Raw genomic sequence first — 22,480 nt, 5'->3', positions numbered from 1 at the left:
ATGTTCTTTGTCAGTTCTTAATTCTGTAAGGCCGGGATAAAGCATAATGTGCAAATTTGATTCTGATTCAATTAAAATCTTAATAAAAGTGTCAGAATAAAAAAAATTACAAAACTAGCATATAGCAAAACTGATCTGAGCCTGATTTTCAATAAACAACTAACATCAGAGCTATACACATTGTGTGATACCCAATACTGATCTGATATGGACATCCCCTTAGTAACCGAGCCAACTCTCTGCAAACGCCTGTTGCTAAGTTACACAAAACATCACAGGCATGATGCCAACAAGAAGTCCAATCTGATCCAGTGCTTTATTCCAGCATTTCTATTAATAGTGATAATCAGTGAGACTCAAACTGCACCGGACTCCAAGACTGCAGTTAGTTATATGGTTTTAGGTTTAGTATAGTTATTTGGCTTGAATAGAAATGGATTAAAATCTTGAAGAAATCTAAGGCACTGCAGACTTTTTAATGGATTTCTGCAGCCTGCAAGAATTATAGATCTTGAAAGCAATTACTTACGCAGACCCATGGGTGCTTGAGGGCCTGCTCGGCGGTGATCCTCTTGGCTGGGTTAATGGTCAGCATCTGGTTGATGAGGTTCTTGGCCTCTGGGGTGACAGTGTCCCACTCAGGAGAGGGAAACTGGAGTATGGCAGCATGAATGATACGAAGTGTTAGATATATATATATACACTCTGCATGCAAAGGAGTAAATTCCCTTTGTGATTTTAACCGACAAACACACTGTCTGATGCGAAGGGATAATGAAATTAGGAGTACAGAAAGAAAGCAGTAGGAAATGTTACGGCCACGGCTGGTGTTCTAATAAATGTTACTTTTGCAAATTAACACCTCACTGAGACACAAGTTATTAGATTAGAGAGCACGGGTACCAGTCAGCCAATTTACCAGATGTTGAATCTACATTTATATCTTTACCATACACTTCTATTTCAAATTATTTTAAAACTGCAGCCAGTTTAATAGACTGTTCGTCATCATGAAAAAACCTTTTCCTGCCTTTCTGTAAGCTGTGAGTTAACATTACAGTGCACAGATGTGTAAGCACACACATTACTCCTTAAAATTCAATTCATGTTTTGCAGGAAACACACAGACCCCTGAAAATCTACACACCGAAGGAATCATCCAGTTCTTCCCAGTAAGTTATCTCTCTGCAATGCGTCAGGAAAGGCATGACAGGATCAATAGTACTGGCACAGGTCTAATTTACACTCAATCAAAAATTAAGCAGCCAGCCTGTCAGACCACCAAGACCCAGAACAGAGCATTTAAATCGTAATGGAAAAAGATAGCCTTATGAGCTTTCAGTCTGTAAAAGACCTGCAGCCTGACTAACTATGACTTTTTGAGCATACTATAAAATATGGAGACAATACCATTCTAAGAACTTTCACAATTTTTTTTCTCAAAAACCTCCAAAATAAAGTCATTACAGCAGGCTTTGTCACATTTTACATAACAGTAATAATACAGTCACAGCCGGGCTGTTGTACTGAATATCAGCATGGTTGTGATTGCTGCAGATAATCACATTTGCACTGATATTCATATTAACAGCATTCTTGCTTGTGCAATACTTTTTAATAGACAATATAGTGTGTTTTCTGTGCTCAGGTAATTATGAACTTACGAGCACAAGGTTTGTTTATTTTTGTCTATAATCATATTTTGGACCAATAAAGGTTTGCTTTTTTTTTTTGGACTGTTTAATTAAATGTATTAAAAATAAAACAAAAACCAACCCCCCCCCCCCCCCCCCCAAAAAAAAAAAAAAAAAAAAAAATATGAATTTCACTGAAACCTCTACTCAGACTCATAGGCATGAAAACATATAAACCAAAATGATATCTCACTGGAAATGTATGAGGTCCTTGACTAAAGATATATTATCAAAATATGGCACTTGATACCTGGGAAGTGTGCCTAATAAAATTATATAAATATATTAAGGTGTTTATTATATTTATATTAAGCTACTAAATAGATGTCTAAGGCAAGTTATTATATGACTAGATTGGTATAAATATATCATTATTATTGTTATGTATGTATATGTATTTAGGATACATGTTTTGTATTTATAAAATGGTAGGACAAACTAATAGTCAAAAGTGTGAAACTAATGTCTCCGGTTGTCCAAACATTGCATCCCTTTAATGTGCTATTATGGCCCCTGAAGTAAAATTGCAAGAGGTTTATGAACGGGAACAAACTGCACTTACATCATAAGCACCAGCCTTGATTTGCTGGTACAGTTTATGCTGATCTTCATCCCAGAAAGGAGGATATCCCACAAGGAGAATATAGAGAATAACTCCTGAAACGATTAAAAAGGAAATGAATAAGCAAATAAAAAACTTGTACAGTAAACAGTATGCAGTTGAATCATATGGGATTATTGTAATCCAGATTAAAAAAAGAAAATCTCACCACAGGCCCAAATGTCTACAGGTTTACCATAAGGGTCCTTCCTCAGGACTTCTGGAGATAAATAGCCAGGAGTGCCTGCAAATCCTGTCCCAAAGAACAATAACAGAATGATCCATAGCTTGCCTAGGCACGTTTTAATATTATCCATATCCGAAAACAAATGACATTCAGATAATATAAAATAATCTATAAAATAATAAAAAATATAAACTTTTAGGAATTGTAGTGTCAATTACTTGATTGTTTAAGGATGCTCGATACAACCATCTTGTCACATAAAAATTACTGTAAGTTAGGTATTAAACTGGCTTCACAGAGCTATAAACTGCAAGAGGAAGCACATGATTTTATTTTGGAAAGCATGTTTTTAGACATGACACCTAGCACAGAAGAATAGCACCAAGCCTGTCTGACAGAAGCATCCTTTCTAGTTTCAAGACTCTTTTTTTCAAAATGCCCCTGTTAGAGGTTTAAAGTCTTCATTTGTACAAAAAAATAAATAAATAAACATTTAAAAAGTAAATGTAGCTAGGTTGATGGGCTGTGCTAAAGCTGAAAATGTAAAATAAAAATGAGATGCGCTGAGTCTAGCCTCTTTAGGGTGTTGTTTACAAGCTTAGCTGGTTTAATATATACATTTTTGTTCTAATCAATGCAATCATTGCATAATTAGAAAATGAGACAAATCTCGTAAACACCCACATAAATTCCACATGCTCAGTCATGATGATCAGTCGGAGAGGTACAGTCAGAGTGCAGGAAACTATTGCCAATGGTTAGTCACTGATGCCCACCGGTGTCTCTGTGTATCAGGGCCCTTTTCTCAGTGCGAGAGGCTTTTAAGTCAAATTACGTTGAATTAACTTTGGTAAATGAAGAGTCATTCTCCTTTTATCCTCAGTAACCATATTATCATGGTCAGGTAGGGTGAGCCAATGTCTCGCACAATGTTTTAATGCACAGCATTTTATTCCTAAATCCTGCATTTTGATTTTAAATTACAGTTTGAGCAGATTACGTTTTAAGACTAAAATAGTAAGAAAACGTCACATGCATCAGTGATTGTCCCAGGGGGTAGTGGCTGAAACTGCCTTTCAGCTGATGTCTATAAAGAAATGATCAAAGCGTGTCATTGAAGAGCTTTCACTCAAACTGGACACGTATGAGAAATTCATAGACATTCATTAGCCTAGTCAGGGTTTTGAAGTAAAAAACATTAAAGAAAAGAAAATGTAACTTTAATGAAAAAAATAAATAAAAATAAAGTGAGCCCTGTGAAAGAAGATTCACAGGAAACTTTTTGCAGTCTGTGCCAAAGAGGTGAATATAATAAAAACTGCACAGCACATTCACATACGTTAAATGCCCTGCAAACAGAGATGTCCAAATCTATAATTAATTAGACCTGAAGAAACATCAAAATCTTCTTGTTTGAAACAAATGACATATAAATAAATATAAATAGCCAGAGTTTACATGTTCCTTATTTATTTAGACAGGCATCAAAATGGTAGGCCTCTCAATATGGTCAAGTCAGTGTTGGACCCTGGAAAGACTGTGTGGTGGAAAACTGCATTGGATGAGAGTAGAATACAACCTGAGCGTACCGTTAGCTATGTGTATAAAGATTTGGGCTATGAAACTAAAGGAATGGAATGAGTCAGGGATCAAATGTTAAGTGGAACTGACCACCTCTGGCACTGTATATGCTCAGCCTGAATAATTTAACATGACTTGGCATATTTGGAGCAAAGTCTCCAGTCCCAGTTCTCTGGCAGTGTGATATGAGCTTAGCCTAGGATCAACCATGGTAAGCGTAACGTCCCCAAAATATCCATTTGCTTCCACCTTGCAATTGACTTTAAAAGGTACCTATAATAAAGCAAGAGATGTCCAACATCAAACATTTAGTTTCTTACCAAACCATGCCTGCTGGTCTCCCTGTACCTCAATCGCCAGTCCAAAGTCAGCCAACTTGACTGCTGCTCCCTTCATCTTACTGGCCAACAGTAGGTTCTCAGGCTGTACACACACACACACACACACACACACCATCAGTGTGTGTCTGCCAGTTGCTCTGCCAGCATGTTTACAGGCAAACCTCGAGTCAAGGTTATAGAACGCTGTATTTATGGCTTTACACAGTTTAAACCTGATTTCTTTTCTAGTCTGTGATCATTTCAGTTATTGGTCAAAGTAAAATGGCCAGCAAAAAAAACACCCTAAACTCTTGTCAGGTCTAGTTTGCAAAACCCTCTCTCACACAACACACACACACACACACACACACACACACACACACACACACACACACACACACACACACACACACACACCATTGTTTAGCAGTTTACAGTGACAGAGTCAAAAGCACAAGAATTGTAGATGCTCACGTTCTTAAATACACCTGAATTAAATGTCAGTAATTTGCTTATTAGATTAAGCAGCTCCAGAGGTTGATTCTTTTTCCTGTTCTTTTTCATGTAGGCTGGTAATGCAGATAAAGTCGAGCTTATTTGAGAATAAACTTTTCATTCTATGTGGGTGTGGCAAACAAAGCCACAAATATCATGTGACCTGATAAATAATGGCAGCAAAAAATATTAGAATACTCTAAATATATGTTTTACTTAGTCAGCGTGATACTGAAATCCATATCCCTAGATTTCTTCCTAAGTACAGAATCGTGCTGAAATAAAAACCTGCCTTATGCAATCATACTTAAGAAATACGTGACAAAGTAGTATAAATTTACGAGAAGACAAGAGGAACACACATCTACAGTGTACAGAAGCATTGCAAGCTATTGTTTTTCTGTCAGCAATGAAACAGACCCCAGACAGTCTAAACAGTTAGCAATTTTAAAAGATCCATGCTGTAAATATGTATGAGAATTCTCTCTGCCACCTCAAGGCCTTAGGGACCCTCAGCCATTGCATTTATTAGAATAGCACATTAGAATTGCATTTATTAGAATAGCACATTTTCATCTCCTAACACACCTTAGCCTGTTAATCTAGGCATTGTGCTGTTAGACCAGTGCTGGATGTCCATTCCAATCACCATTAAGCATTTTCACTTTATATAGCAGAATTTTCCATTTTAATTTAAATTCACATACTAATCAAATTTCTCCTAAGGGCATAATTTAAGCCATAATTCAAATTCAGTAGCAAACTTAAATGCAAACATGTATTTGAATGATTGCACACATAAATATAAAAAGCAAGGTCCATTTGACATTTCACACTGAAAAGGTAATAGCATCTTTCAATTTAAGAATGCATTCAGTCCAAGTCTGGACAATGTTACCACAAGAACTGGATTCCAAACCTTCAGCTTAAAGGAACGTTAGAGTAGATCAAATATTTAGTCATGAAACACCTTATTAATTTATGAATGTTATCACATGTCATTACATATCTATCCAAACTCATGTTATATTTGAATAGAAGCTAGATTTTTTAAAAGAGAGTGGCTCAAAAGCACAGAAATGGCTGAAATGGGAAGGCTTATAAGTTAATTTCTTTTAGTCTGGGAAAGTATGAAAACAGTCATATCACGTCTGTCACCATGGCAACCAGAAGCGTAATAAAGATCTCTTCTACTCAACATTTGACTCACATACAATGAGAATAAGCAGAGTGTGTACGACTGCGTGTGTGAGTGTGTGTATAAGATGCAAGCATTACGTTAATAAGACTTCACTCTGTCTATGTGCACAGAAAGGGTCTGTAAGTTGACATTCCTGTCTGCACTTGCAGCACCGTGCACACAATGGAACCACAAATATAAAACACAGAGCTCAATCAGACAGTTCTACTGCAACAGAGTGCTGAACCCCAACACCTATTAAGAGCCTGAGGGCTTAAATAGCCTGCAAGAGTTGCTGCATTTTAGTTAACATTTCCATCACCTTTATAACAAAGACCTGCTGAGGGCTACAACCTCATATCTTTTTCTTCAAATGAAAACATTCTTATTACAGCAAAACGTAGCAGGTCTGTGCCCTTGGGTTGAAGAGTTAAGTGGTCTAAAAATCTGCACACAGACTAAGCAAACGTATTATGTTTTTATCATCATGTTTTATCATCTTTTTTTCCATTAATAATGGAAAGATTTATAATAGTTTGTGTGTGCCTGTGTGTGCCTGTGTGTGCGTGAGTGCGTGTGTGTGTGTGTGAGAAAAAGAGAGAGAAACGCGGGTCATCACCATGGACACATTAAAAGCTGGTGAAAGCTGATGGTGGTTGTCGTGGCAATAGGCACTAACTCACCTTAAGGTCTCTGTGCACAATGTCATGCTGGTGAATATGATTGACGCTCTCAAGAATCTGATTAATGCACTGGCTGTGAGAGCAAGAAACAAAGGGAGAAAATTAGTGCAAGCTAAGACACACTAAAATTCACATCATTTCAACACATTCATTATATACTCTAATAAACTGTTAAAAAGAGACCCTCAAAATGCAGGCATTGTTATTTTATTCTGCAGAAAGCGAGTGTGTAGATCTAGATGGGGTTGCTTTTACCAACACTTTCTGAGGTAAACATTTGTTCATCTCAGTTCCTTATTACTGCATAGCATGCTGGCTACTGTTACAAAACTCTTGGGATGTTACTGCTTTACCACTAGTGATGTGTATTAACATTATTGCTTTAGTTCCTTTTACTTTGACAGCTCTGTGACCAAAGATTGAAGCACTTGAGCGCTTGAGTACTCTTAAATAATAAAATACTGTGGCTCTCTGAGTCATGTTTGCACCTGTTTTTGGTTATTTGGCAAATGCTCAGATCTACAGCAATATGCTGTAATCTTGCCGGATGGAAAAGCATCTGGCAAATGAATAAATGTAGAAGATGTGCATGTATTTACTGACTACAAGCTCCAGTCAGACTTCTCCTCCTCATAAAGAGAGCTAACGGATAGCCATTGATCGTTGGAGGTAAAATATATTGTACAGCACATGTTCATCTGTCTGCAGTTGACCGAGCCTTGGCCAAACAGATGGATAACATTGTTACAGCAATAAAGCAAATTGAATTCAAGTGATATTTGAGAAGAGTGGAAGGAGAAAAATAAAGAGGGAGGGAGATAAGCAACAGATAGAAAGAGAGGGGGGGTAGAAAAGAAAAGAAAAGAAAGAAAGAAAGAAAGAAAGAAAGAAAGAAAGAAAGAAAGAAAGAAAGAAAGAAAGAAAGAAAGAAAGAAAGAAAGAAAGAAAGAAAGAAAGAAAGAAAGAAAGAAAGAAAGAAGATAAACGATAAACTGGGCAAATGACGATACCAAAGAGAGAAGAAAAAAAAGAATGAGAATGTCTATTCATGATCGAAAAGGGCAGCAATTTTCTTTGCCCAAATTTGGTTGAATTTAGAGCCCAACATTCCTTTCCCAGGAAAGCAAGCATCCCAGTGTTCAGGGGGGGAAAAGGCTGCTTTCCTCTTAGTCCTGCAGCCACACACCCTGGTTTCAGCTCCAATCCCCTCCACTGAGCACAGAGTTCAATACTGTAAATGAGTGCTTTATCTTCTGCAGAATAAAAGCATGTATTTAAAGCGAAGTTGCTTTAACTGACCGTTTCCACTTCAAATAGTGATAGTGATAAGACAGAGGTCTTGCTTATTGGCACCCCTCACCAGCTTCGCAAAGCTGGTTCATTATCCCTAAACGTAGACGGCTCTGTTCTGGAAGTACAAACCAAATTAAAAAATCTAGGAGTCATCTTTGACTCAAGTCTATCTTTTGACCCTCACATTTGGTATACTGTAAAGAACTCATTTTTTCATCTCAGAAATATCTCTAGACTTCGCCATATGTTATCCCATTCTGTGACTGAAAGGCTTATTAATACTTTTGTGTTTTCCCGCATTGATTATTGCAATGCACTTCTGGCTGGGGTTCCTAAAACCACACTTAATAAACTGCAATGTGTACAAAATTCAGCTGCTAGGATCCTGACTGGAGCCAGGCAAAATGAGCACATTACACCAATTCTCAAGTCCTTGCATTGGCTTCCGGTCAGGTTCCGAGTAGATTTTAAAGTTCTCATGCCTACATACAAGGCACTGCATGGTCTTGCCCCCTAGTATCTGTCTGCACTTTTAACTGTATACACACCCAAGCGTATGTTACGCTCTTCACAAGCAGGACTATTGGTTGTTCCACAGACACGGCTGCGTTCAGTAGGGGATAGGGCTTTTTCTTCGTATGCACCAAAACTTTGGAATTCACTCCCTCCTCACATCAGAGACGCACAGAACTTCAGTACTTTTAAATCCCTTTTAAAAACTCATTTTTTTACATTTTGATTTTGTGTGTAATTATAAGTATGTGTGTATTATTTGCTCTATTTTGTGTGTGTTGTATTCTTGTTTGCCTGTATGTAAAGCACCTTGAGAAGCTACTTTAAAGGCGCTATATAAAAATAAAGTTGGTATTATTATTATTATTATTATTAAATGTCAGAACACAAACTCGGCTATGCAGACATTATATTACAGCCAAACAGCACATAATCCATTATAGAGGAATAGGACCAGCTTGACGCACAGTGTATGTAAAGTCTATCAGTGAGGATTCAGTGTCATGCAGGTGACACAATTACACTCAAGAGATGTTCCATTTCGTGTCAGAGAATAAATATTTAACCCGACGCTTATACTGAATATAACTTCTATTTAATAATTATTATAAAAAATCATAATAATCACATTGGGATTATAATACACTGTGACTTATTAAAATACACTGTAACTAATGTATGCTTCAGATGTAATAACTTATTAATGTAATACATTTTTTTCCACAGTAGCAGGGAAAGTCTTTCAAAGTGCATCTTTTCAAACTGCTGCTTAAGGAATGTCAAAGAGAAGTGCCATCCGCCCATTTCTGCCTACATGAGCTTAAAGGTGCCCATGATTGGCTGGTGTCACCTTGATTGATACCTTTCCACCCCTCCCTCTCAAAAAATAAAAAAAAATAAAAATAAAAAAGTACAGTCAATTTTTGCTCTATTGGAATCCTAGCCATGAACATATTGGACGGAGCTCCATACGATACAGCAAACTATTATTTTGTTGTACCCCTATGGAGTAAAAACCAGAATGCTTTTCAACAAGGGAAAATAACTGTTATAAAATATGATAACAGACAAAAAAAAAATATTGGGTATTAGTCATATACAAGGTGGTGAGAAATAAAAAAAATATCACTCATATTATTAAGTTGATCAAAATAAACATGAAATAAAAAAGATATATTTATATTCAGATTTTGACTTGGAACCAAAGAGATGATCATAATGCTATCCACATGAAAACTGCAGTTTGGTGCACATGCTTATATATTGTGATTTCCGTAATAAAACATTTTTTGAAACAATTTGAGTTAAAAAAAATTTATATTGTGCAGTCCTATTATTAAGCGAAAATTGGCTCCCTGTTTAGTTCTGACAGAAGTACTGGAGGAAAAGCACATATATGGTAAAAGTCATATGCCATATGAAAGTCACAGCCCAGAAAGACATGTCACCCAAATGAATTCAGTCAATATAACTCCTATTATGGTGCTTATTAGCTGCTAGGGCTGGCAAACACATCAGTCTAAAGCAAGGAAAGGAGGAAATGAGAGGAGGAACAATGACGAGTGGCGTGAACGAAGAGTAAGAAAAGAGGGGGATGAGAAAAAAAAGCAGATGGGAGGATGGGTAGGAGAGGGGATATGAAAATATAGGGGGGTGGGGGTTGGTGGTTCTACCTGTTGACAAGTTATAACTCAGCTAATAACGCTTGCATAATAGCATCATTAAGGAGCACTTTGATTTTACTGCACTTACGAGAGCTTCCACTTCCTCACTCACTAACTGTGTGCTTTTAAAACACAACGCTGTGGTCACGCATATGTCTGTGTGCACGAATGTGTGCGTGAGTGTGTGTGACCCGCTTGCTGCGGGGCGCAGAGCAGTAACCACGGCAACAGTAAATTGGAGAATCGGAGTGCCCACCTCGCATCAGCCTCACTGTAATACTCTCTGGCAACGATGTCTTCAAACAGCTCCCCTCCAGTCACACTGCAGAGAGAGAGAGAGAGAGAGAGAGAGAGAGAGAGAGAGAGAGAGAGAGAGAGAGAGAGAGAGAGAGAGAGAGAGAGAGAGAGAGAGAGAGAGAGAGAGAGAGAGAGAGAGAGAGAGAGAGAGAGAGAGAAACCCATCAGAGAGAATCAGAGACAGGTAGAGAGACAGACAGAGATGTAGAAAAGAAAGACAAACACTCCTGCACATGTCCACATACAATTGTGCAGCAGTCACTTCTAGTTTGCAATAGCATGGTTTTGCCAATTCCCCTTAACACTGCCTACAGCTACACAATGCAAATCCTTCTCGCATGAAGGAGGCAGTGTGTGTAGGAGAACAGTGCTCCAAACCACACAATATAAACTGCTAAAGTGAATGCACAAATATCCACTGTGTATTGAGCTGCATGCTCATGTTCTTTTTCATATTATACTATTGATGTATCATGTATGTGTGTGTGTGTGTGTGTACTTACAGGTCAAAGACCAGGTAATGAAAACCTTCTTCTGCAATACTGTCATGTAGTCGAACTGGAAAAGAGATGTATGTATATATAGAAAGAAAGAAAGAAAGAAAGAAAGAAAGAAAGAAAGAAAGAAAGAAAGAAAGAAAGAAAGAGAGAGAGAGAGAGGAGAGAGAGAGAGAGAGAGAGAGAGAGAGAGAGAGAGAACATGACTTCATGCTTAGTGATGAACTTAAGAAAACAACCTGTTCTCACAACACATCAATTAAAACAATATTCTGATCACATGGGCTAGAAACTATGTGTGTGTGTGTGTGTGTGTGTGTGTGTGTGTGTGTGTGTGTGTGTGTGTGTGTGTGTGTGTACACAATCATTATGTCACAGTCAGACAATGACAGAGAGAAGAAGAATGAGATGGGAGATGAGTGAAAAGCCCAAAGAAAAACAAAAAGCAGAAAAAAAAGAGCGAGGGAGAAAGAGAGAGAGAAAGAGATAGGTGAAAAGAGAAATCGGGAGAAATATGAAAAGACTGCTAAATGATGGGGGAGAGAGAGAGAGAGAGAAAGAGTAAGTAAACACTGCCGAGAATAGCTGAAGCCTTCTGGGAGTCCTGAGAGAAAGAGCAACTTAGCAACTGGGCAAAGAACTAAACAGAGAAGAAGGAAGAGAGGAATATAAAACAAAAATGAACCCTTTCTGATGGTTTATTGAGAAGTATCAAAGCTCTTATAAGTACACATGCACACTTTAATTACTTGAAATCGCTACATATGGATATATGCAGAGGAAAACAGAAAAGGGCACACGATTAAAAGGTGCTACAGATGAACCCCTGGCACTTTTTCTTTTGCAACACCAACACTAAAGCTTTGAGCATCACCTGAGAGTACTGATAGTAGTACTACTACTCTGATACCTACTTCCTCTCAAAAAAAAAGGGGGGGGGGGGGGCAACATCAAGTGTATCTGCCTTATTGTACACTTTGCTGGAAAAATGGGAAGGAATCCACAGAATCCCATGTTTTAATCAGATAGCACCCAAACCCTTAAATCCTCTCAGGCCTCAGCCACTCAAAGTATTTTTGAAAACCGTTTTAATCCCTGCGTTACTGTCCACAAAAACATCATTTTTTAAAATATTACATACTCACTGTCAATAACTGCCACATAAAACATCTCAAAAATACTATTAAGAACATTAGTAGGGGGGGGGGGGGGAGGAGCACTTCACAAACACAAGGACTTGAACTGACAAGGAGGTAGAATTACTGCTTAAGGTTACAGCTGAATACAAAGCATTTCGTCTGAGTCTTATCTAAAATCTCTGTTCGCTGTGTGGTTTATACCAACAGGGTGTATATACACAGTAGCAGCGCAGCACGTATCGTATTCCGATGTCTCTAAGTGAGCAGCTATAATAAACAAAGTCCCAACATTCCTAACACAGTAGAAACTCTGATCGGTATGAGCATGTTAATACTGTGACTTTAACAGGTTTAACAGTATGTCCTTTTCAGTTTATTTTACGGCAAAAAAAAACTATATTTGGACAAATGAAAATACCTGGAATATTATCAAATTTCACAAGCACTGGAAAAAAAATCAATCACTAATTTTTTTTTTCTAGGTTTCAAGTTTGCCTTAAACTGCATAAAGTCCATCTATCTATCAGTCTATTTATTCATCTATACCTCCATCTAGGTATCTATCTAACCATCAATCTGTCTATTTATCTATCTATACATCATCCATCTATTCCATTTGTCATTCTATCCATTGATCTTTGAAGCATTAAATGAACATTTTGGGCAATAAAGCAAGACTATTTCATTCTTGAAATGAGTAAACCATGGCTAATTTATTAGTACTGTAATGATATATTAAATACACCAGAAACATTTTTATTGTAGGAGGTGGAGCTTTTGAAATAAGCAGGTACCATGATTGACAGGTAAGTAGAGGCACCTCCATGTCCTGATTGGTAGACCTCTGGTGACACAAGAACTGAAGTCTTTCATCCTAGTAAATATTTTATTGACAGCTGACTGAATATCAGGGCGACTGCCAACCACTACATTCACTGGCTCAGCCTTTAAAAGCTATTTCTGGATTTTAGGTTAGAATTCAAACTAAAATATCAAAAAGTATAAAAGAAAAAAAAGCACATGCTACTGGAAAAATTATAAAAAGGTTTAAATCCTCTTTATTCTTGATTGATTTATTTCCATACTGCCTCCTTGTGATTAAAGGAAAACTGATGAGCGTGCATTTACATCCCTGCCATTTATTTGCCCTCACACACCTCTGCCTTTTCTGTTCCACAGTGCATTTTTCATTGTTATGCATACATCAGCTCACGTTCCTCATCCAAAATAATGATTTCATTCAGTCATGTTTGGGTGAAACTGCGCAAGAGAAAAAGAGAGGAGATGAGAAGACAATATAGGAGAGGGAAAGGTCCAAAAAAAATCAACTTCAATATACAATATCCACAAACACTTTGACCTCTCTGTTCTCCGTTCTTCCAAGATCTCGCTCAATTTCTTTTCTGCCATTGCTTCCTTTGTTCAGCATTTATCTGCAGTCCAAGCAGAAAACATGACAAGCAGCCCCTTTAAGGGGCTGAAGGGAAGCAAGCAAGCAGAAAGGAAAAGCCTCAGGAAATAAAGTGAAGTGCAAGGAGCCGATATGTAACACACAAGTCACATTACAGCAGGAAAGATAGATGGAAAAAAAGAACGGTTGGGAGAAATATATTATAACAAATCAGCAAAGCCAGGCATTGTCAAATGTTGATTTTGTGTGTATTAAGTCCAAGCCTGGTATGTTCTAAGAATATTCATAAAATCCTATTTTTAATAATATGATCTCAGTTTTATATCTAATCTCAGAAAAGGGTCAGCTGTTGGAAACATGTTTGTTTATTCAACTGCATCGAAGTCAAACTCGTGTGTGTCTGGCTTTAAAAAAATAAATAATAATAAATAAATAAATAAAGAGTCTGGCAAATTATATTTTACACTTTAAAAAGTGTATCTTAGAAATATAACTGTTTCTTTAATCCGTTCGCTCGTTCTCCTCCAGCTTGCTGCATTACTGGGCTTGCTGCTGATAATTACTGCGTACGAGCACCAAAGCCTCCTGCACCAGGCGCCCCCTCTGGCTCCTACCCATTCCCCACCCCAGTGCACTATTTATAGGCCTTATTATAGACCTGAGCCCTCTGTCGCTTTCTTTAAGCATCCCTCATACTATTGTCCGTTATTTTTCCCTGTGACAATGAGATCGTCTTCTCCCACACTCAAATACATGCAGTAATGTGCACACACAGCTGTAAAGATACACACAGGAGGAGACGAGCGTTTTAGCTGCACATCTATAAAGAAGAACCGCCTCGTACATTAACCAATTCTTGGTCTAGTTTTCTTTTTCCTTCTCGAGAATGAATGAAGCAATAACTTTAGTGGTGATGCAAACATCTGCATCGTTTCATCACACGATGCTAGGCCAAAATCCATCATGAATTAAATGCATGGGGTAATTTTATTTTTTTTAAGATTTGCAAATGGTTTACAGCTTTCTAAATGTTATTATCTATAGCATAAATTCTTTGTTGCATGAATGCATTGTAACAGTTATTGTAGTGGATATCTGTGAATGTCAGCTCAATTGCTTTGTGTTAGTGAAATACTGATTTATTGAATCGTTCTACTGCTATAGCAGTTAAATAAAAATCCCAAGCAACAGAACTGCTTACATGTAAGAAAAAGGCTTTTACTTGTCACATATACACTACAGTGACATTTTTTTTTTGCATATCCCAGATTGATAGGAAGCCAGGGTCAGAGTGCAGGGTCAGCCATGATACAGCACCCCTGAAGCAGAGAGGGTTAAGGGCCTTGCTCAAGGGCCCAAAAGTGGCAGCTTGCCAGTACTAGGGGCTTGAACCCCTGGAACTTCCAGAGCCTCAACTACTAACTTAACTACCACTTCCCACTAATCTAAAACCTAATCTGAGTTGAAAAGAAACCAGCGATACAATCTAATTACTGAAACGTTTGTTTATACATCGACAGCAACTTATCAGCCACATGAGGGTGAAAAGCATTTTTAATAAACACGCTCTATGTGTACTGGAATTCTTTTTGTGTTTTGAACAAGACGTGCATGTGGCCATGACTCACTCGATATAGTCATCCATTTCATACATTTTGTCACGGTTTGTTTAGTTAGTGGGAATTTAATATTTAGTGCATGATAGTGCATTAATCATTAGGACACTGTTCCACCTCACTCTAAGCAGATGTTTGGGTCACTTTAAACCTCACTCATAGCTTAGATTTCTGACATTCCTCTGTTCTTCTCAGTGTGTGTGTGTGTGTGTGTGTGTGTGTGTGTGTGTGTGTGTGTTGTCATGTGGTTCAACCATTGGAACCCATGCGATCAGAAAATGATTGTACTTCTGCATGTGCTTGTTGAGAACATAACAGCACAATGCTTATTTTAATAAGCTTTCTGCATGCATGGTGTTGCATATCAAGTGCTACAGTAGCACGTGACATGCAGCAACCCTCGAGCTGCTAAACCATACTTTATTTCCATTAGTTCCAACCCTGACCCAGGAGCACAAACTACACATGTGAAACCTTTACTACTTAAACAGCAGAGAAAGAGATTCACATTACATTATTTAGCATTCACATTACTAATAAACATGTGACACTATTACTAATAAACAAAAACACATTTAAACTAGAACATACTCACCAATATTGGGGTGCTTGAGAAGACGACAGATTCGGGCCTCTCGTTCCAGCTTCTGGTGATCTACACAAAGGAGGACAGAGGGAAATAAATAAACGGGACAGTTACAAAGCTACACATAATTCAGCAACCCTGTTCAAATCCCTAAGGAATGAGTGACCTGGTGTAAGCCACTGCCTTATCTTTTTTCAACTGAAAACTGGTGACATGGCCCTCAATACAGATGCATGGAACAGCACAGCATTCACACAGAGAGAGAGAGAGAGAGAGAGAGAGAGAGAGAGAGAGAGAGAGAGAGAGAGAGAGAGAGAGAGAGAGAGAGAGAGAGAGAGAGAGAGAGAGAGAGAGATCGTAGTAAGTGGAAAAGGACTGAGGGAGTTAGTTAGGCAGGCAGGGGCTTGTTCCCTTTGCTGCTGAGTGTGTTGTTAGGGAACATCGCTGCGTTAGCACTCCTGCCTGCATGGCCTGAATGTATGGATGGCTTTCCACACTCTACCTAATGAACACTGCTTTGCACACAAACACAAATAAACACAAGCAATGACAAGTGTGTCCAAGTTGGCTGAATGGAAACCCGTAATGAAATCAAAATAAAACCCCTCAAGACCTGATCAAACTATGTTCAGGAAATCCCAAAGGAGAACCGTGATAAATGAGAGTGGTCTAGCACTTAGGGATATTTGTGTGAATAACTGGTATTAACTACACCCATCAATTCAACTACCTTTTTGCTACTTTGGCGTTAGGAATCACAGACCATGTTAGCATCTGTAAAAATAACTCTACAATTAATTCAGATTCGTTTTCATATAAAATGCTTTTGACTTAATATTACCATGCCAAAGGACAGACTTACTTTAACTGTGTTAACAATGCAACTCATATCTTTGTTGCTATAGTATGTGAGTAGACTTTAAATCAGCTGTTGAAATAATTAAAAGCTCCTATGAGGACTGTATTTGTTGTTGGATAAACCAACATGAAAACCAAAGTGCTGTCTATAGGAGAAAGCCAAGCCATTTTGAATTTGAGAGAAGAGGGAAGATCAATCAAAGCCTTTGCACAAACACTGAGCAATGCCAGTGCAATTTCTTGAAAGAAAAAAAAAACTGGTGTACTAACAACTAGACATCTAACAATTCAGTCAAGGAAAACAACAGCAGTTGATGACAGAGAGCGGTTGTAGGGGGAAAAAATAGACAACCACAACATCTACATGCTAGGGATGAACATACTACAATCTAAAAACAATCTGATGCATACCACTCCTGAGCAGTAAGAAATAGAAAAATGAGCCACAAAAGCTCTGGAACTAACATCAGCCTTTACCCAAGTTATAAAAAGGCCAAACTGTGGAGAAACACAGGATCTGCTCATGATCTAAAAGATATAAGCTCTTTGTCCAGTATTGTAGGGAAGGTGTCATGGTTTCGGTTTGCATAACTGCTGTAGAACAAACTAACTAATCTTTGTTGATGATGTAACTCTTGAGTGTAAAAGTGATCCTGTTCTTCCTTCTTTCTGGACCTAACTCTGATGGAAGTTCTTTTCAAATAGAGACCACTCACTGCTGCTAAAGGTGGTTCCCCATGAATAGTCTCAAGATCCATGAGGTTACTGTGGAGGGTTAAACTCAACAACCATGAAGATCGATTTGGACTAGAATTATTATGAAAGGTCTGCTACAATGGCTTAAGACTACATGCCATTAACAGTTTTTGTATTCAGTGAACAGTTAATAATAATAAACAGTTAATTATATAATTTCTTATAACCTTTAAGAGATAAACTTACTTGAACTGATTTATAAATGTAAAAGTTATTTTCACAATCTGTTTAATTCCGTAAATCTGCTCTGGGAAAAAAGTCCACTGTTAAAAGCAATATACAAATAAATTGAATTGAGTTAAATGATTTTAAAAAATGTAATTGGGAGGAAGTCACACAACAAAGTGCTGCATCAGGAGGCATTTTAGACTCCAACTTCAAACACCAGACTTTAATCCAAAGCATTGGGTTGTACTGGGTGAACATTCATTTCACATCTCGAAGAAAGAAACCCCAAAAGCAATCAATCAACTGTAGAATTTGTTTCATAGTGGCCAACTATTTTTTTTAGAACCCCTTCCATTGAGTTTGTGCAACGGTACACGTAATCGTATTCTAAATTCTTCGGTACTAAGCTTTCGGTTCAGTTATGAAAGTCAGTAGGAGTAAGACAGAGTACATGTGTGTGAATGAGAGGGAGGGCAGTGAAGTGGTGCGGTTGCAGGGAGAAGTGGTGGAGAAGGTGGAGGTGTTCAGGGACCTGGGGTCAACAGTGCAAAGTAATAGAGAGTGTGTTAGAGAAGTGAAGAAAAGAGTGCAGGCAGTGAGTGGAGTGGGTGGAGAAGAGTGGCAGCAGGAGTGATTTGTGATAGAAGAGTATCTGCGAAAGTGAAAGGGAAAGTTTATAGGACTGTGGTGAGACCTGTGATGTTGTATGGTTTAGAGACAGTGGTATTGAGTAAAAGACAGGAGGTGGAGCTGGAGGTAGCAGAGCTGAAGATGTTGAGGGATTTATTGGACAGGATTAGAAATTAGTTAATTAGAGGGACAGCGCACGCATGTAGGTCATTTTGGAGACAAAATGAGGGAGGCGAGATTGAGATGGTTTGGAGATGTGCAGAGGAGGGACATGGGGTATATCAGTAGGAGAATGCTGAGGATAGAGTCACCAGGTGGGAAGAAAAGAGGAGGTTTATGGATGTGGTGAGGAAACACATGCAGGTAGTTGGTTTGAAAGAGGCAGATGTAGAGGACAGAGGGAGACCCCTAATGGGGTACCGAATGCAAACCTTTTAACGAGCGGAACATAGTTACAATCTGAATTTCCTCAAAAACGTATTAAGGGGCGGACCACAAGTTTGTTATTCTCCACCTCTCGTTTTTTTCTTCTTTTTAATCTTAAAAACATACACAACAATGCCAGGAGTCTAAAAGAAGAGAAACGAGAGTTAGCGCAGTGTAGCTGTGACTACTCACTCCGTACCGAGAAAATAAAGATAGTTTTGCGCATGAATGCAAATGCTAAAGAATCAATACACACACACACCTGTATTATCCAAATGGGGTCTAACAAATGCAAACTAATTACATTTTTCCTTTTATTTAATCAATTCAATTTGTACCAATCTAATTCATTACTCAATTTAATCCATTTAAAAAAAGGTGTATTGCATTTTATTTATTATTCATATATTTTGTATAAAATATTTAATGCATTATTAACTAAGCAGGAATTTTATTTAAAAGTGTTTTAAAAAAATGTAAACTGTTGATGTTAATGAATGATAATAATAATAAACGGCTTTAATAAATAAATAAATAAATATTTTATGGTTTGAATTTCTCCCCCGTAACCGTACCGAAATTGAACCGAACCGTGACTTAAAAATTGAGGTACGTACCGAACCGTGAATTTTGTGTAAGCTAAAGATAAGATAAGATATACCTTTATTCGCCCCACAGTATGGAACTTTCTCTGTTACAGAAGCAAAGAAAAAGAAATGGAAATATATAAAAGAATATTACACACACACACACACACACACACACACACACACACACACACGTATATATATATATATATATATATATATATATATATATATATATATATATATATATATATATATATATATATACACATACATACATACATACATACACATACGCACACACACACACACACACACGTACATATACATGTACCTGCAGTCTTTCAGGGTAGCAAAGCAAATATTGTGTAATCCACAATACAAAAGCACCACCGTCAGCTCTGCAATGTCGACACCTCATCATATACAGCTCTTTAAGAGCTTCATTAAGGGTTGTGCATGATGGAAAAGATCAAAAGCGAATACTGTGCACATAGGCTTTGTACTAAAAAGTATTATCCCAGCCTTAATTAGTTCAGGATGCAAATGGGTGAAGAAACTATATGGGGAGTTTACCATTTCATAGAGCCACAAGCACTCTTAGCCAAAATTAAATGCTAGACATATTGTATGAGCTTTGCATTACTTATAAGAATTAACCAGCTAATTTAAAAAAGCGCAATACTGAGATTTTGGGTGTAAATTATTTACATTTCTGAATGGATCCTAATGTTTGTCACTATCTTTTTTTTTTTTTAAACAAACACATAGGCTTGTTAAAGACTTTGTACAGCTCCAATGCCAGGCTACACAGAACAGTGTATATACAACTACGTTTTGTTTAAATTTCCATAACATCATTGTGACTTCCCAGAAACGCAATTATCAAGATGACGATAAGCACATTTTGCATTTAACTAAGGTTAGGAAAGTTAGCTAATGGGGCTAAGACTGTATATTTGGGGAAACAGGTCGTAACCTTAAAATGCTTTAATAATTGATTAGATATCCTCACATAAATTATACTGTAATCTAAATAATGCATGCAAACCATTACTTTTATTCAGGTTTCCTTTGCTGATGCTAGGCTAAAACTCATGCTACTCCAGTGACAAATGTATAGATCACAGGTTGACAAGCAAAGTTGACAGTAAGACTTTTAATATTAGTATATATGAATCGGACTGGCAGAATTGGATAGAAAACATTGGATAGAAATTTTAAAAGTGCTTCATACCAGCTGATTAAATAAAGTAACTGGAAAGTTATTACTTTGATTGCGTGCTGTTCAGTGTACAGAATGCTTTGTTAATAAAGAAATAGCATAAAGAAAAGCATAGTTAGCCTAGAGATCATTTTAAACTCTATGCTGAAATGTGTCTAAATTCTGTTATTTCTGTATGATTGTGCGATACTCCCTGTGAAAGATATTACCCAATGCGCCGAACTGAAACTGAGGTGGAGTCGCTATTTAAAGTACACTCATGTACATTGCTGTAGGGGGTGTGATTTCCTGTACATTTTCATATTTAACAAAAGTGTAACACACACACTGAACCTTATCAACATGTGGCATGGACACTTTCTAGTCCTCAGCTCTGTGCTTTCTGTTATGTAGCTTTGTGTTGTTAAATGTAGTACCTGGGTTCTGGAGAAACGTTGTCTCATTTTGCTGTGTACTGCATCAGCTATATATGGTTGAAATGACAATAAAAGCTTCTTGACTTGACTTGAATCGCATTAATGACACTGCAGAAAGGACCGCAGGTGAAATAGGTGAGAACGTTTTCTTCCAGATCCTGCTGTCTCCTGACTTTCCCCTTTTTGCCTCTCATCATGGTTCATTTACTTTAGGCTGCATCAGAGCTTCTTTCTTCCTCACCACCCACCCCATACATACACACATAAAGCAGTAAAGCTCCAATCTAACAGCATTTCATCCTGTCCCCTGATCCGGACTGTGATTATCTTTGGAACGCTGCAGTTATGAATACACTTCTGTTCTGCTCTACTGACCACCCGCTATGTCATGGTGATCACACTTCTCCGGTCTGGTCTCCACCAAACCAAAGTCACAGGAAGAACAAGACAAAGCACAGGGAAATGAGAATAATTACAGAGGAGAAAGTCAATCCAGAACAATCTAAGTGGGCATGGTTTAAACATGAAAAGCTTTTTTTGGCTGGTTGGTTGTTTATTTATTTATTGGGATTAAATATGGATCTAATCACTATGCCCTGGCAAACTATAAAAAGACAAGTTTAGACACACAATGTTTTTAATTTACACAGAATATACTAGAAAAATTATGCAGTGTTTGGATTTTATTGTTTAATAAAAAAAAACCTTCCACACTGAACTGGTGATGTAGCAGTCACTGCTGAAGCAAACAGAAAATGAACTACATCTATTACACAGAGTTCTGTTGGTTTCTTTCAGGACAGATTCTTGGATGTGCCACGCCAAAAAGTGACCTTTTTGACAGAGTAAATATTCATCCACATCACTTTTTGCATCAATCTGTCGCTTTTCCCTCTGCCTTTATTAACAACAAGAAAAGGTCATCTATGTAATATCCAAGACCACCTTTGATTTCCCTTCATAGTAAAGCACTCTGAACTCTAATCACCTCTCAGTATAATGAATACACAACTAAAGCTTTAAAGAAAGGCAAGATAGTGCAGATAATCCTTTCATGATAAGTCTTCATCCAAGCTTCGATTTAATTAAAGTCATTCATTAAAGAGATAATTAGCTCACAGATAATAGGTGCTAAACTACCTTTCATGGGTGTGTAGTAGCAGTAGTAATGCAGTCCAGCCAGTCAGATAGAGTCTTACTGTATTTACTTTATCCAGTCAAACCACACTTTTGGCATTTTAAGACCCACATTTCCTCTTTGTCAGTACACACAAACACACCCACACCCACGCTTCGTGAAACTGGAGAGGAGGTTCCATTACTATATTACACTGGAGACGCCAGTGAGACACGTCAGTGCACTGGTATCACCAATGCTCCAATTTCACTACAGATCTCATACACACAGACGGACAGATAAAAAAGACGCAGTAATTCATACACACACCCCAAACACTTACACACACTCCCAATTTAACATGCACATGCACGCACACAGCCCAAATGTGATGCATAATTAAATGAGGGGGTAGAGATGTGTTCCAGGACTCAACATTGATTCTACATAAAGACAAATTGAAAGATGACCTGAGACAGTACGAGCCACAAAACAAAAAGCAATCAAATGTTATGCACACACACACACACACACACACAC

At 37.7% G+C, this 22,480-nt stretch overlaps 1 protein-coding gene across 20 annotated transcripts in view; it reads right to left on the bottom strand.

The window, feature by feature from the left end:
* camk2g1 (calcium/calmodulin-dependent protein kinase (CaM kinase) II gamma 1) overlaps positions 1–22,480 on the bottom strand; it is a 57,891-nt gene that overhangs the window by 13,255 nt on the left and 22,156 nt on the right. For all 20 annotated transcript variants that reach the window (XM_083555892.1, XM_083555883.1, XM_083555900.1 and 17 more), the window contains exons 3-10: positions 15,767–15,826; positions 11,012–11,066; positions 10,468–10,533; positions 6,742–6,814; positions 4,384–4,486; positions 2,465–2,548; positions 2,257–2,351; positions 530–652 (exon numbers count right to left, since the gene is read on the bottom strand). In XM_083555892.1, the coding sequence (XP_083412018.1) occupies positions 530–652; positions 2,257–2,351; positions 2,465–2,548; positions 4,384–4,486; positions 6,742–6,814; positions 10,468–10,533; positions 11,012–11,066; positions 15,767–15,826 (659 nt within the window). The remainder of the gene's footprint in view (positions 1–529; positions 653–2,256; positions 2,352–2,464; positions 2,549–4,383; positions 4,487–6,741; positions 6,815–10,467; positions 10,534–11,011; positions 11,067–15,766; positions 15,827–22,480) is intronic.

Source organism: Silurus aristotelis (assembly GCF_946808225.1).
Source record: "Silurus aristotelis genome assembly, chromosome: 12".
NCBI classification, from domain to species: Eukaryota; Metazoa; Chordata; class Actinopteri; order Siluriformes; family Siluridae; genus Silurus; species Silurus aristotelis.
The sequence above is the reverse complement of the archived record's forward strand: the minus strand, read 5'-3'. Positions and strand labels throughout refer to the sequence as shown.